The 16,371-nt window shown below is 34.9% G+C and overlaps 1 protein-coding gene across 11 annotated transcripts in view; it reads right to left on the bottom strand.

Moving 5' to 3' along the window:
- Positions 1–16,371, bottom strand: part of CEP57L1 (centrosomal protein 57 like 1) — a 56,598-nt gene that overhangs the window by 24,528 nt on the left and 15,699 nt on the right. For 5 of the 11 annotated variants that reach the window (XM_077162609.1, XM_077162612.1, XM_077162602.1 and 2 more), the window contains exons 2-4: positions 9,105–9,267; positions 4,642–4,821; positions 3,391–3,512 (exon numbers count right to left, since the gene is read on the bottom strand). In XM_077162609.1, the coding sequence (XP_077018724.1) occupies positions 3,391–3,512; positions 4,642–4,821; positions 9,105–9,264 (462 nt within the window). In that variant the 5' untranslated portion in view covers positions 9,265–9,267. Of the gene's footprint in view, positions 1–3,390; positions 3,513–4,641; positions 4,822–9,104; positions 9,268–10,770; positions 10,854–16,371 lie in introns of all 11 variants that reach the window. The other 6 variants (XM_077162604.1, XM_077162608.1, XM_077162603.1 and 3 more) reach the window with 2 other exon arrangements.

Below are 16,371 nucleotides of genomic sequence, written 5' to 3'. Positions count from 1 at the left end.
TGAGATGAGGTATGCTGAGCTGCTTGGGCTGTGCTACATTGAGCTCTCTCATTTAAGCACCAGCCAATTAAGTCAAATGTCATTCATTGCAGCAGGCATGCCTCCTAGCCGACTGCAGATGTAATTAGCAACAGATGAGGTTCACGTACCATTGTCTCATGTCCACAGCAACAAAACTAGGCACGTTCACTCGGCCAAGTTGAACTGACTCTAACTACCACACAAGGCTACAGAAATCTAAACAGCGTGGTACTGGCACAAATACAGATATACAGACCAATGGAATTGAATTAAAAGTTTGAAAATCAATCACATCCCATTTATGACCAAATGATTTTTGACATGGGGACAAAGATACTAAACTGGGAAAGAATAGTCTCTTCAACAAATAGTGCTGGGTAATATGGATCTTTATGTGCAAAAGAATAAAGGTGGATTCCTACAGCACATCATATATAAAAATCAACCCATAATCGTTCAAAAACCTAAATATAAGAGCCAGAATTATAAAACTCCTAAAAGAAAACATAGGGAAGCATCTTCAGGACTTTGTGTTAAGCAATGGTTTCTTAGATTTTATACCCAAAGCACAAACAATGAAGAAATAATAGATAAATGGGACCTCTTCAAAATAAATACTTTTGTGCATTAAAAGACTGTGAAGAAAGTAAAAAGCCAACTTATTCAATGGGAGAAAATATTTGGAAACTACATATCTGATAAAGGTTTAATATATATAAAGAATATATAAAGAAATCCTACAACTCAGTAACAAAAAGACACTGCAAGTACAAAATGGGCAAAAGACTTAATTAGACATTTCTTCAACAAAGATAATCAATGGCTAAAAAGCACATGAAAAGATGATCAATGTCATTAGCCATTAAGGAAATCAAAACCACAATGAGATACCCATCCACTAGAATGGCTACTATTAAAAGGAAAAAAAAAAAACAGAAAATTACAAGTGTTTGAGAAAAGTAGAGAAAAACAGGAACATTCATTCATTTCTTGGGGGAATGTAAAATCATGCAGTTGCTATGAAAGACAGTTTAGAAGTTCCTCAATAAATTAAGTACATAATTACCATATGACCCAGCAATCCCACTTCTAGGTATATGCCTAAAACAACTGAAAGCAGGGACTCAAACAGATATTTGCACACCAATGTTCATAGTGGCATTATTCACAGTTGCAAAAAGATGGAAGCAACACAAGCATCCATTTTATCCAGCTGTAAAAGGAATGAAATTCTGATACATGCAATAACATGGATGGACCTTGAAGACCTCATGTTTAATGAAATAAGCCAGACAGAAAAGGACAAATATTGTACCATTTCACTGATATGAAACAATGAGAATAAACAAACTCTATATAAGTCAGAATCTAGAATATAGGTTATTAGTTTGGGGGTAGGAAATAGGGTGTTAGACTTAAAACGTACAGTTTCTATTTAGGACAATGAAAATGTTTTGGTAATGGATGGTGGTAGATAGCAGCATACACTGTGAATGTAATTAACAGCAGTGAATTACACATTTAAATGAGGTTAAACAGCAAAATTTTAGATTGTACAGATGTTAACAGAATTAAAAGAAAAAATCTGTGGAACTGTGCAACACAGTGAACCCAAAGTTAAATCGGGAACTATAGTTAGCAGTATAATTACAAAAATGTGCTTTCATCAACTGTAACAAATGTTACACTAATGCAAGTTGTTAATAATAGGGTAGTATATGGGTACCCTGTATTTTAAAAAATATTTTTATTGTAAAAACAACATACAAACATATATTCTTGCAATAAAACCATTCCATAGATGGTGTACAATCAATGGCTCCTAATATCATCACATAATTGCATATTCATCACCACGATAATTTTTTGAACAGTTCCATCACTCTAGCAAAAGAAATAAAAAGAAAAAAGAAAAAACTCATACAAACCATACCCCTCACCCCTCCCTCTTATTGGCCACTAGTGTTTCCATCTACCCAATTTATTTTACCCTTTGTCCCCCTATTATTTATTGCTTTTTACCCATATTTTTTACTCATCTGTCCATATCATGGATACATGAAGCATCAGACACAATAGTCTCACAATCACAGTCACAATGGGGTACCCTGTATTTTATGCATGATTTTTCTGTAAACCCAGAACATGTCTAATTAAAAAAAGAGCAATATTATCAACATTAAAAAAAAAAAAAGAAGAAACTTCTCACAATAAAAACTAAGAATAAAAGGCAATTTTCACAACCTGATAAAGGGCAGCTTTGTCAAACCTATAGCTAATATCTGTGTTGTCATTTAAAAAAAATTGGTTATGGAAAATTCTTAGCCATTATCTTTTCAAATGTTGCTTCTGACCCATTTTTTCTCCCCATTACATATAACTTAGACCTTTATGTTGTTTGCTCTCTTTTCTGAATCATTTTGCCTATTCATTGATTTGGATGTTTTCTTCTTCCAGTACATGAATTCTCTCTTCTAATCTGTTATCAAATTATTGTATTTTGGTTCTATAATTTCTATTTGGTTCTTTTTTTAAAATCTGCTCTTATTTTACTGTTTCCAAAGCTCTGCTGAAATTTTCAATACTGTCTTTTAACTCTTAGGTTTATGGTAAGCGAATTTAAAGTCTGTGTCTGTTAGCCTGCCAGTATCTAGCTGGATCTAACATATGGAGCTAACATGCGTTAGCTGGAGCTAACTTGTTCATAATGTCTTTTCTCTTTCTGTGTAGGTAGCGTTGATTGAAAGTTGCTCATTGAGCTGAAGAAAGTTTGTAAAAATAATTTGCCGTTCTTGGGAGTAATAGCAATCCAAGATTAATCTGATTTCAGGGATTAAGGTTTCCTGGGCCTCCTGATAATTTGTAATAAGGGTTGTAATGCAGGTTGTTTTCCTTTTGTTCACCCTTACAAAGCCCTCAAGAGCACAGAAGATTCACCAGGGTTCCTACTCTTAGTAGGCCTTAGACTCTAACTTTTACTTTCCTAGTTCCATAAGGGTGGGTATTAAAAACATTATTTAGCCTCTTCTGAAATAAAAAATGCCCCAGACAGAATATGCCTGAGATAACAGGTCTACCTCTCTGGATTTAAACCTGCATCTAGATTTCTGAATTGGTGATTTCTCATTACCTTACTAATTCTCCAATGCCTCTGTGAAAATTTTTACGTTCATTTTCGTTTTTAATATTCTGTCTAGACATTCTTGTTTTCTTCTACAGACAGACCTAGTCTACCATCATTGTATGTGGAAAACCCCTACACATACCTTTGTGTCATACTAAGGTTATAGCAGGAATTTTCCAATGACACTAAATAATCTTCAAAAACATATTAAATATATGTTCTTTCCTTAGAGAAAATGTGTTCACCTGTTGTTCTAGGACCATATTCTTCTCTCGCTCTGCGTTAAGAACCATTCTCTTTGCATACTCTAGTTGCTTCTCTAGAAGAATACAGCGAGACTGGGCTGAGCTTAGCTGTATACTTATATCTGCGAAAAAGACAAAATCATAATGATTCAATCACTTGATTATCATATATATCAGATTTAGGCATCATGAATTTAATGAAGAGCTAAAAGTCTTAAATATGGACTCTCCCAGAGTTATGAACATGCATTTTGCTAATATCTCATTCATTATATAAAACTGGTTTAACATTATATACACCTAAAAACCTGGAGGGCATACTTCTGAAATGAGAAGATGTCAGTGGTTGTGTGGGATGATAAACATCTTGTTTGTTCCTGGAATACGACACCACCTGGAAAAATACAGGACCTAAAGTATCTTTCCCATCAATACTTTTTTTTTCTTTCAGGAAACAGAGGTATATGTTTTCTATCACTTCCATTTTCTTCTTAACTTCACTATTACAACACAGGTCATTTCATATGGGGTAAATAACTTCTTTCTAATTCTTTAACATTTTACTTTCCTCAGTTGTTCCTTCCATTATTGTCCACTTACCTCACAAAATTTTCTCTCACCATTTCTTCACTCTATTTGTAAGCAAAAACACAATACACTTATTTATTGGAGTGAGTGTACTGTTATAAGGAAACAGAAAGCATAAATTTTGAAACCATATACAATAAAGAAATTATGTTCTAAATCTCTTAAATTCTTTGGTCCAGATGTCCTTTTCATAATTTCAACAGAAATTTCACCTACTTGCCTATTCTATCTAATTAATCTCATGTTTTCTTCTCAGTTAAATAAATTTCTTTTTTATTCATTTTAATTTTAAAAATTTTTAGTAGCATTTATATTTTTTTAATTATTTTTATTGAAAATATGAAACATTTTGGTTACATTATGTGTTAAACCAGATTTTGTTAGTTATTCTGAAAATATTCCAACTTCTAAACCCAATTTGTCCAAAAATTTTTCTTTTAACCACAAGAATTTATGAAATGAGGAATCAGAAACATATAACAGAGGTAATTGTAAAATTATATCCATTGCCCACAAATATCAAAAAGTCTGAGAGCAAGGCCTCAAGGTTTGTATATAGAAAAACAAAGATATTTGAGTAAATCTGCTTGGAGTGGGATTATTATTTTCAAATTGCAAACTTTGGTTAATTCTTCTGTTTTGAGAAAGAATGCATATTCTTACCTTTTTTCTGTTTTATCAGTTCTTGGTGTGCCAGATTTCTCTCATTTGTTTCATTCTCCAAGGCCTTTTTATATTGTGCAGCTTCTCTGGAAAGAACATTCAGGTTATCTTCAGCTTGTGTTCTCTCTAACTCTAAATGATGAATCTTGTCCTGAAGAGTTTTCAGGGCTAAAAAAAGAGCTTTTAGAAAACATTTGCTTTTAAGTGAGAGTTTTTAAATACTTATAATCAAAGTAACATAAAAATGAGTCAAACTTTAGGGACACCCAAATCAATAGCCATGCCCTCGATCCTGAAGCTTACTCTTGTGAAGTTTATATAGATAGCGGAGAAGCTTGGACTACCTATAGGCATGCCGAAGAGTTACGTTGGAGGACCTCTATTGTTGCTCAGATGTGGCCTCACTCTCTCTAAGGCCAACTCTGCAAGTGAAATCATTGCCCTCCCCCCTACATGGGACATGACATCCAGGGTGAAAGTCTCCCTGGCAACGTGGGAGATGACTCCCAGGGATGATACTGGCTCTGGCACTGTGGGATCAACAATTCCATCCTGACCAAAAGGGGGAAAAGAAGTGTAACTAATAAGGTATCAGTGGCAGAGTGAGTTCAGATAGAGTCGAGAGGCTACTCTGGAGGTTGCTCTTATGTAAGCTTCAGGTAGACCTTGCTACCTATCATAACCTGCCAAACCCCAACCAGGACCATTCCAGCCAATCCTAAAGAACAACTAGGGCAATATATAAGATTCCACAAGGGATGGACTAGAGTAACTTTCCAGAAACCTACAACCTCCAGTTGAGTCCCTGGTCCAGATAAGTCATGAAACCTAGAGGGCCCAGCCTCTCCAGAACATCAGATAATTCCGTCTGCCTATCTCATATTAGTGACCCTTCCACCATGAAAAATTTAGAATGGCCACAGCCCAAACACCCCTAAGGAGAAGGATGGAAAGAATGATGGTGGAGTTATATAGTGAAGATAGGATTTAACAAATTAATATGAATGCTGAATCATTAAATTGTTATCTCTTTTAGTCTCCAGTATCTTAGAGCAGCTAGAAGTAAAAACCTAAAATTGTGGTATTGTAATCTCTGTCAAACTCTGAAATGTGTTCTATAACTAAATGTGGTGCAGTATTTGAAATTTATTGCTTTTTTGTATGTATGTTATTTTTCACAAAAAAAATAAGGAAAAAAAGTCGATTGTGATGATAAAAAAATATTTAAACCTTCTAGACTCTTAAATTCTGGAGCAGCTAGAAGGAAAAAAATCTGAGAGGATGGTATCGTAGCCCATGACAAACTCTGGGAACTGATCTATAAGTACATGTTGAAGAGTGCTTTGAAAACTATTGCTTTTTTATTTCTTTGCTTTGTATATATGTTATACTATACAATAAAAAAAGTTAAAAAAAAACGAGCAGTATATTTTTATTAGTGAGTCAGAAAAATGTACAAGTGGTGTATATTCCTCATAAAAATGAAAATAAATAAAGACTAAAATTCTAAAAATGAAAAGTTTTTCTTTAATACATCTTGCAAAAAGACTATATCTATGACTTTATGGATTGATTTTCTAGTTGAGAAAGTTAATAACCACAATCTTAATTTTTTTAAATAAATATTTTCAAATTAAAGGACTTAAAGTTTATGGCACATAAAAATCTGAATATGGATAAAGAAAGCTAAATATATATCTACTAATTACCATGGAAATTTAGGTTTAAAGTAAAAGGTTTTTCACATTCTTGATGTGTTCAAACCACAAACATTTACTGTTTTGAGGTTTCAGATACAATGTTAACAATCAGGGATACATGAGGTAGAACATTTTTTTTTTCCATTAAATAAAAAATATAATTTAGTTGTTTACTTCATGTCAGGCTTAAAAGATTTTAAGTTGTACACAAATACTACTGTGATTTTTATTCAGCTATATTAATATCTTCTTGATTCATCACAGTTATAACATTTTCAAGTTACAACTTGAAATATTACAGTTATAACTTCATTGCTAAACTATAACCAGAGATTAATGGGATATAAATAAATGTTACAAAATAACTTTCATATAATATTTAGCTAATTAGAAAGAGGTTTGCAAAAGATTATCATTTAGATTTTACAAATGAGATAAAGAAATTACAGTTATTGCTTTTTATGATACATGTAGCTGATTCATTGATTTAGATAATTATTTTTTCTTGTGGCTGCTTTACTCCAAAAAGCAAGTTTATATATCTATATAATAATTATATATATTATTATAGAACATTAAAAAATAAGATGATAATCAGCATCTTAGAAAGCAATTTGTATATGCTGCTCAAAGGTACTGGAGGCTAAAAGAAATATCAGTATAATAATAATAAATAGTTTACTAAGTCAGTTTTAGGATCGCCCTAACTTTATATTTAAAAATTTACAAAGCTTATATTTTATAGCTGTTCCAATGTACTGCCTTCCTAAGGCATTTTCAAATGTAACTTTGGTTATATACAGTTTCTGAATTGAACCCTTGAATAAGATACAACTTCACTTAATGCATTAGTGTTCTAACCATCTAGCTTAGAAGGATTTCAAATATAAACATTTATTCTTCAAAACGTATTTTCTTGTTAACTAATGATTTAATGATAAAGCTGTGACATATGCACTTAACTATATTAATCATTATCACAGGTGAAGAAGCAAAATACAAAAATATTAAGTGCCTTGTTCATAGAAACTTTTAGCAACACAATTAAAATTAGAAATTACATTAGGTTTAGTTAAATATACAATCATATTAGTTTCTACATATAAATGAAAAGTTTTATGTAACATATTTGTACCATTCCCCTAATTTTATATAAGATTTCTTAATGGTTTTCTTTTAAATTGTGAAATACAACATATATGAAAAAACAAATTTATTCCAAGTAATTTTACAAGTAATTATAGAACAGATTTCAAAGTTTGGTATGGTTTACAGTTTCATGATTTTTTGTTTTTTCTTCTAGCTGCTTCAAGATACTGGAGACCAAGAGAAATATAAATGTAATGACTCAGCAGTCATACCCATTTGATAAATCCTATTTTTTTCTGTTACACTCCTCCTTCTCTTTAAATAATATATATATACATAAAAGCAGTAAATTTGAAAGTACATCACAACAATTATTTGTAGAACAAATTTAAGAGTTTGGTATGGGTTACAATTCTACAATTTTAGGTTTTTATTTCTAGCTGCTCTAAGGTACTGGAGGCCAAAAGAAATATCAGTATAATGATTCAGCACTCATACTTGTTAAACCCTATCTTCTCTGTATAACTCCACTATCAGCTTTGATCTTTTTCCCACTCTTTAGGGGTATTCAGGTTATACCCATTCTAACTTTTTCATGTTGGAAGGCGCTGCTGATAATATGGGATAGGGGGATGGAACTAGTTGATGTTCTGGAAAGGCTGGTCCCTCTGCATTTCAGGACTTATCTGGTCCACAGAACCATCTGGAGGTTGTAGGTTTTAGACAATTACCCAAGTGCATGGAACGTTTGTAGAATCTTATACAAAGCCCGAGATATTCTTCAGGATTGACAGAAATGATTTTGGTTGGGGTGTGGCAAGTTATGATAGATAGTCATGTCTAACTAAAGCTTGCTTAAGAGTGACCTCCAGTGTAGCCTCTCGACTCTATTTGAACTCTCTTAGCCACTGATACTTTATTTGTTACACTTCTTTTCCACCTTTTGGTCAGGATGGCATTGTTGTTCCCATGGTGCCAGGGCCAGGCTGATCCCTGGGAGTCATCTCCCAATCTTTCACCCCTGGATGTCATGTTCCATGTAGCGGGGAGGCAATGGTTTCACTTGCAGACTTGTGAGAGAGAAAGGTCACAACTGAGCAACAAAACGGTCCTTCAGATATGACTCTTAGGTATACCTATAGGTAAGCTAAGTTTCTCCATTGCCTACATAAGCTTCACAAGAGCAAGCCTCAAGATCAAGGGCTTGGCCTACTGATTTGGGTATCGCTAATGTTCAGCACAGTATCTGGGGTTTCTCCAGTTGTAAAGTTTAATAGTTCCATAATTTTTCTCCCATTCCTAGAGGGACTTTGTCAATCCTTTTGGTTATCTGCTTAATATACTCTGGGATGTATCCAGCATTACATTAAGCTATACAATATTGAAGGCTCTCACTCCTATTCTGGATTCCCTGTGTTTGGACTGTTTAAATTATCCAGACAGGTGGAGTTAGATTATATGTTACAGAAAACTTAGGTTCTAGATATAATAAAACTATCTCCCTTATGTCTTAAAGAGTAGGCGAAGTTCTAAAACACAGGCAATGTCTTCCTTAGCCCTGTACTCTGAATTGCCTTAATTCCAACCCAATTGACTTCATTCTTATCTCTAAATACCAGGTTTAATATATATAAAACAGCCCCTCAAATATATAAGATTTCATGTTAGCATTACCTTGGCTATTTGGACTATGAAGCAGTTTAGTAGAGGTAACTTCTAAATTCACAGGGTGGCAATTCTGTGATGATTCATAGTGGGTGACTGATGGAACAAACATTCTTTCTGGAGGTTTAAGATAGCTTCCTACTACACTGTTCATTAATTCAAAATCCATTATCTGTAGAGAATAAAGGGATGATACAAGATAGCATCATTTTTCCTATTTCAATGACAAAAACATTATTAAAATTCTGATAAAATTGTAGCATAAATAAGCTCAGCAAAAAAAGAAAGTAAAAATAGTATAGGCAATTCTGCCTGGTTTTCACTGAGCATATGCCCTGGAGTAAGCATGACAGGGATGATGTGAATTTGCTGGATTCTCTGTTCATCATAAGTTCCATGTACCTCTCACAGTCTGAGCCCCTTCCCACAAAGAGTATGACTCTAGGGTTTAAAGTGGAAGTACATATTCCAAAAAACAATACAGCGTTTCAATGAAAAATGAAAACACAGCTTTTAAACATAAGCAAACCATATAATCTGATTCTCTAAATATTGTTAGATACCCATGTACTGTCTTTTTAAAGGACTTTCAAGGGTAAATTTGGCTATATGCAATTTCTGAATCTAACCCTTAAATAAGACACAATCCCACTTAGTGCACAAGCATTCTAAACATCTAATTTCAAATATGAAGAATCTAAGTTAACTTCATTTTTCTATTCCTTTCTTTCTTCTTCTTTTTCTCTTTTTAGTAGAGCCCTCTTAAATATCCTAGCAGGTAATTTTTTGGCTAACTTTTCTAATTCATTTTATTTTCCTTTCTGTAACTTAAATCCTTTAGAAATGCATTCTAGTGAGTATATTCTAATCAGTGCTAATTAAATCAACTCATAACCACATTGGAAGAAACAGGATAATAACTGTTCATATACACACACAAATAACTCACTGTAGAGGCTCTGTCTTTGCACTTGAGAATTTCATAGAAGGCACAATTTTAAACAAGAAAGTTTATTTTAGAATGTAAATCCAGCTGACTAGCTAACAGTGTCCAGTTGTTTGGGCAAGTAAGCACTAGCCCGATTGTTACTGTAAAGATATTTCATAAACTTAAATCATCAGTAAGTTGATTGTATCTATAGCTGATTACATCTACAATCAACTAAGGAGATCGCCTTTAACAATGACAGATGAAGGTCTTAAAAGAAGAACTGATGATTTCAACAGGTAGAAGGAAGAATTTCTATCCCCACTTCAGCCATCCAGTTTCTCCTGGGGAATTCACTGAAAATCTTCATCAGAGTTTCCAGCTTTGCAGACTGTCCTACAGAATTTGGACTTGCCATTCCCACAGTTGCATGAGACAACCCTATAATAAATCCTCCTGGAGAAAAAAAAGGTAAATCCAAGTATTTCATTATATAATTAACCTATTTTTATTTCTGAGAATTACAAATATTTAGTGATTTCACTACCTTTCCAATTCATAAGAATTCATTTCTTGAAAGGCCAGAGGATATACTTCACTTCCCAGGATTTTATACTTTAGCCACTGCCATAACATTCTGAATGGTCTGGACCATATTTGGAAATTTTACAGGTTATATAGCCTAAGAAAGTTTGCTAAGATAGCTGAAGCCCTTTGCTCTTGTCATTAACAGCAGCTATCATTTACCGGCTATGTCTTCATCCCTCTGGGTTGTTTCTGCTCAAACACTGCTCCTCATGGAAGACTATGTCTATCTAAGTTGCTGTTCCCTCAAAAAAAACAAGAAAGCAAATTAGTCATAGCTGGCTCACAACAAAATATAAGTCCCAAAATACATTATGAAGATGGTTGCCCATTGTCAGAAAGAGGCAGAGGGTTGAAGCTACCCTGAGAACAACCACAGTTACTCAAGATATGAATCCGATTCAGCTCCTGGTGGATTTCTACAATAACAGAAAGAACAAAATTCTGGCATCAGTAGATTAGAGACTGACATGCTTAGGAGGGCGCTGCTTTCTCTTTCCCAAATGTATTATTATTTTACAAACTGGTATTTGCACCAATTCAAAAAAATGGCTCAAATTTGACGTTTTAAATGTATATGAAATAATGACTACCTGGAGGATACCAAGAAGTTAAAATTTAGACTAAACATTATTAAATAAATTTTATAAAATAAAATTAAATATGTAAACATATTAAAGTGGGCATGAGTAGAGTAACAACCCACTGGTAGGATGAAAACAAGGGAAGAAGACAGGAAATAGTAAAGAAATGACAGAAGACAATTCTTTTAATCTTATTCCAATCTTGTGGGGGCAGAACTATTATTCATTGTGTGACCTTTGATTAGATTTGTTCCCATGGAGTTGTGGCCCTGCTCATTCAAGCTGGGTCTGAATTAGTTCACTGGAACCCTTAAAGGAGCTCATGGACAGGGAAAGAGCTCAGAACTGAGATGGAGAGTACAGAAATGAAATCAAAATACAGACATTCGGAGATGCTAAGCTAAGAGAGGAAATCCAGAGCTTGTCCTGGAGAAGCAAAGTGAGGGCCCACAGAAGCTCTGAAAGGAGGCCACTCGAACCAGGAGCTGAAAACAATGAAACCCGGGAGCAAAGGGCCAGTAGACATTGTCATGTGCCTTCCCATATGACAGAGAAACCCTGGAAGTGATCAGTCTTTCTAAAGTGAAGGTATCCTCTTGTTGATGCCTTAATTTGGAAATTTTCACAGCCTTAGAATTACACCTTGTACCTCAATAAATCCCTTTTATAAAAGCCATCCCATTTCTGGTATATTGGACTCTAACAATATTAGCAAACCAGAACAGATTTTGGTACCAGAGAAGTGGGGTGCTATGGTTTGTAAATACTGAACATGTTGGAATGGCTTTTTACATGGATAAGTGGAAAAGTCTGGAAGAACTGTGAGGAGGTGAACAGGAAAGGCCTGGATTGCTTTGAAGAGAGTGTTGGTAGAAATATGGACACTAAAGGTTCTTCTAATAAGGCCTTAGACAGATATGAGGTGTGTGCTATTGCAAACTGGAAGAAAGGCAATTCTTATTTAAAAGTGACAGAGAATTTGGCAAAATGAAGTCTTGGTGTTAGATGGAAGGCAGAATTTGAAGGCAATGAGCTTGGATACCTAACTGAGAAAATTTTCAAACTAAGTGTGGAAAATGCAGCATGGCTTCTTCTTGCAGCTTATAAAAAAATGTGAACAGGAAAGAGATAATCTGGAGTACAAGGAAAACAGAAACTGATAGCTTGGAAAATTCTGAGCTTTTGGAAAATGAGATCCCAGAGAATATTGCCCCATGTGAGGATTTAACCAAACATGGAACCTGTCAGCCATGTCAGAAAAGCCAGGATTGACTTTGGAAAACAAACCGACTTTACCTAGAGAGGGAAAACTTGAAAGTAAGTAAGCATTTTAGTGCGGATAACAATTTGAATTAAGCAGTTGCTTCAAAATTATCGTCATTCTTAAAAATAGTTAAGATGTCAATTCTACCTAAATTGATTTACAGATTCAACACAATACCAATCAAAATCCTAACAACTTACTTTTCAGAAATAGAAAAACTAATAAGCAAATTTATCTGGAAGGGCAGGGTGCCCCAAATTGCTAAAAGTATCTTGAGGAAAAGAAACAAAGCTGGAGGTCTCACACTGCCTGACTTTAAGGCATATTATGAAGCCACAGTGGTCAAAACAGCATGGTATGGAATCGAATAGAGTGTTCAGATATAGACCCTTTCATCTATGGACATTTGATCTTTGATAAGGCAGTCAAGCCAACTCACCCGGGACAGAACAGTCTCTTCAATAAATGGTGCCTACAGAACTGGATATCCATATGCAAAAGAATGAAAGAGGACCCATATCTCACACCCTATACAAAAGTTAACTCAAAATGGATCAAAGATCTAAACATTAGGTCTAATAGACCATAAAACAGTTAGAGGAAAATGTAGGGAAATATCTTACAAATCTTATAATTGGAGGCGGCTTTATAGACCTCATACCCAAAGCAAGAGCAGTGAAGAAAGAAAGAAAGAAATGGAAACTCCTCAAAATTAAACACTTTTGTGCATCAAAGAACTTCATCAAGAAAGTAAAAAGACAGCCTACACAATGGGAGACAATATTTGGAAACGACATATCAGATAAAGGTCTAGTATCCAGAATTTATAAATAGATTGTTCAACTCAACAACAAAAAGACAGCCAATCCAATTACAAAATGGGAAAAAGACTTGAACAGACACTTCTCAGAAGAGGAAATACAAATGGTCAAAAGGCACATGAAGAGATGCTCAATATCCCTGGCCATTAGAGAAATGCAAATCAAAACCACAATGAGATATCATCTCACACCCACCAGAATGGCCATTATCAACAAAACAGAAAATGACAAGTGCTGGAGAGGATGTGGAGAAAGAGGCACACTTACTCACTGTTGGTGGGAATGGCAAATGGTACAACCGCTGTGGAAGGCACTTTGGCGGTTCCTCAAAAAGCTGAATATAGAATTGTCATATGACCCAGCAATACCATTGCTAGGTATCTACTCAGAGGACATAAGGGCAAAGACACAAACAGACATTTGCACACCAATGTTTATAGCAGCACTATTTACAATTGCAAAGAGATGGAAACAGCCAAAATGTCCATCAACAGAAGAGTGGCTAAACAAACCGTGGTATATACATACAATGGAATATTATGCAGCTTTAAGACAGAATAAATTTATGAAGTATGTAACAACATGGATGGACCTTGAGAACATTATGCTGAGTGAGACTAGCCAAAACAAAAGGACAAATACTGTATGGTTTCACTGATATGAATTGACATTAGTGAATAAACTTGGAATATTTTCTTGGAAACAGAGACCATCAGGAGACAGAAATAGGGTAAGATATTGGGTAACTGGAGCTGAAGGGATACAGACTGTGCAACAGGACTGAATACAAAAACTCAGAAATGGGCAGCACAATACTACCTAAGTATAATACAATTATGTTAAAACACTGAATGAAGCTGCATGTGAGAATGATAGAGGGAGGAGGGCTGGTGTTCTAGTTTGCTAGCTGCCAGAATGCAATATACCAGAAACGGAATGGCTTTTAAAAGGGGCGATTTAATGAGTTGCTAGTTTACAGTTCTAAGGCCGAGAAAATATCCCCATTACAACAAGTCTATAGTAATGTCCAATCAAAGGCATCCAGGGAAAGATACCTTGGTTCAAGAAGGTCGATGAAGTTCAGGGTTTCTCTCTCAAGTGAGATGGCACATGGCAAACAGTCAGGGCTTCTCTCTCAGCTGGAAGGGTACATGGCAAATACGGCGTCATCTGCTAGCTTTCTCTCCTGGCTTCCTATTTCATGAAGCTCCCCAGGAGGCGTTTTCCTTCTTCATCCCCAAAGGTCACTGGCTGGTGGACTCTCTGCTTCGTGGTGCTGCAGCATTCTCTGCCCTCTCTGAGTCTCTCATTCTCCAAAACGTTTCCTCTTTTATAGAACTTCAGAAACTAATCAAGACCCACTCAAATGGATGGAGACATGTCATCCCCTAATCCAGTTTAACAACCATTCTTAACTAAATCACATCAACCAGGGAGATGATCTCATTACAGTTTCAAACATACAGTATTGAATAGAGATTATTCTACCTTTACAAAATGGGATTTATATTAAAACATGGCTTTCTTAGGGGGCATATATCCTTTCAAACCAGCACAGCTGGGGACATAAATGAAATCAGAAAGAAAGATACATGTTAAAGATTGAGATGGTATAATCTAGGAATGCCTAGAGTATATAATAATAGTGACTAAATGTACACATTTTAAAAATGTTTTTGCATGAAGAAGAACAAAGGAATGTCATTATTGCAGGGTGCTGAAAATAGATGGTAATTAATATTTTAAAATGTCCCCTTATGTGTGAGACTAAAACAAAAAATGTTTGTTACAAAATTTATATTTTGACTAGTGCATTTCCTAATATAACTTATGTAGATAGTTTGATTGAACACCATAAATACTTGGAATCTCAGGTAGGACATGAGATTTTGTTGGTTTGTCCAGAGTGATGCCCCGATGAATCCCACAGTGATTCGATCAGTGAGTGGAAAAGTATTTGCAAAGCCCCCTTTGGGGAATGGTGAGAACGGGGAGAAATGCAACTTCCCCAAGTTGAATTCTTGATATTCTCACAAGCAGTGTGGACAACCAAAGCGATAGGCTGAGCCCCCAGTCTTGGGGTTTATTCATATGAAACTTAACCCCACAAAGAATAGGTCAAGTCTACTTAAAATTTAGGCCTAAGACTCACCCCCAAGAGAGCCTCTTTTGTTGCTCGGATGTGGCCTCTCTCCAGCCAACACAACAAGCAATCTCACCACCCTCCCTCTGTCTACATGGGACATGACTCCCAGGGGTGTGGACCTTCCTGGTAGCGTGGGACAGAAATCCTAGAATGAGCTGAGACTCAGCATCAAGGGATTGAGAAAAACCCTAGAATGAGCTGAGACTTAGCATCAAGGGATTGAGAAAACCTTCTCAACCAAAAGGGGGAAGATGAAATGAGACAAAGTGTCAATGGCTGAGAGATCCCAAACAGAGATGAGAGGTTGTCCTGGAGGTTATTGTTATGTATTAAGTAGATATCATCTCGTTATTCAAGATGTAATGGAGAGGCTGGAGGGAACTGCCTGAAAATGTAGAGTTGTGTTCCAGTAGCCATGTTTCTTGAGGATGACTGAATAATGATATAGCTGTCACAATGTGACTGTGTGATTGTGAAAACCTTGTGTCTGATGCTCCTTTTATCTACCTTGTCAAGAAACGAGTAGAACGTTTGGAATAAAAATAAATAATAGGGGGAACAAATGTTAAAATAAATTTAGCTTGAAATGCTAGTGATAAATGAAAGTGAGGGGTAAGGGGTATGGTATGCATAATCTTTTTTTTCTGTTATTGTTTTATTTCTTTTTCTGTTATCTTTTTATTTTTTTCTGAATTGATGCAAATGTTCTAAGAAATGATGAATATGCAACTATGTGATGTTATTGAGAATTAGTGAATATATATGTAGAATGGACTTATATGTTAATGTTTTTGTTTGTTCTTAATTTTTTTTAATTAATAAATAAATTTTTAAAAAATTGAAAAAAAAATTATCATCATTCAGTTTCCTGAAAACTGCTGCTAGGACTAATAGAAATGCAATTTAATTTCAGATATTCTAATTTGTTCATTAAATTACTATACATAA

Source organism: Tamandua tetradactyla, chromosome 5 (genome assembly GCF_023851605.1).
Source record: "Tamandua tetradactyla isolate mTamTet1 chromosome 5, mTamTet1.pri, whole genome shotgun sequence".
NCBI classification, from domain to species: Eukaryota; Metazoa; Chordata; class Mammalia; order Pilosa; family Myrmecophagidae; genus Tamandua; species Tamandua tetradactyla.
This window is presented reverse-complemented; position numbering and strand designations above follow the sequence as displayed.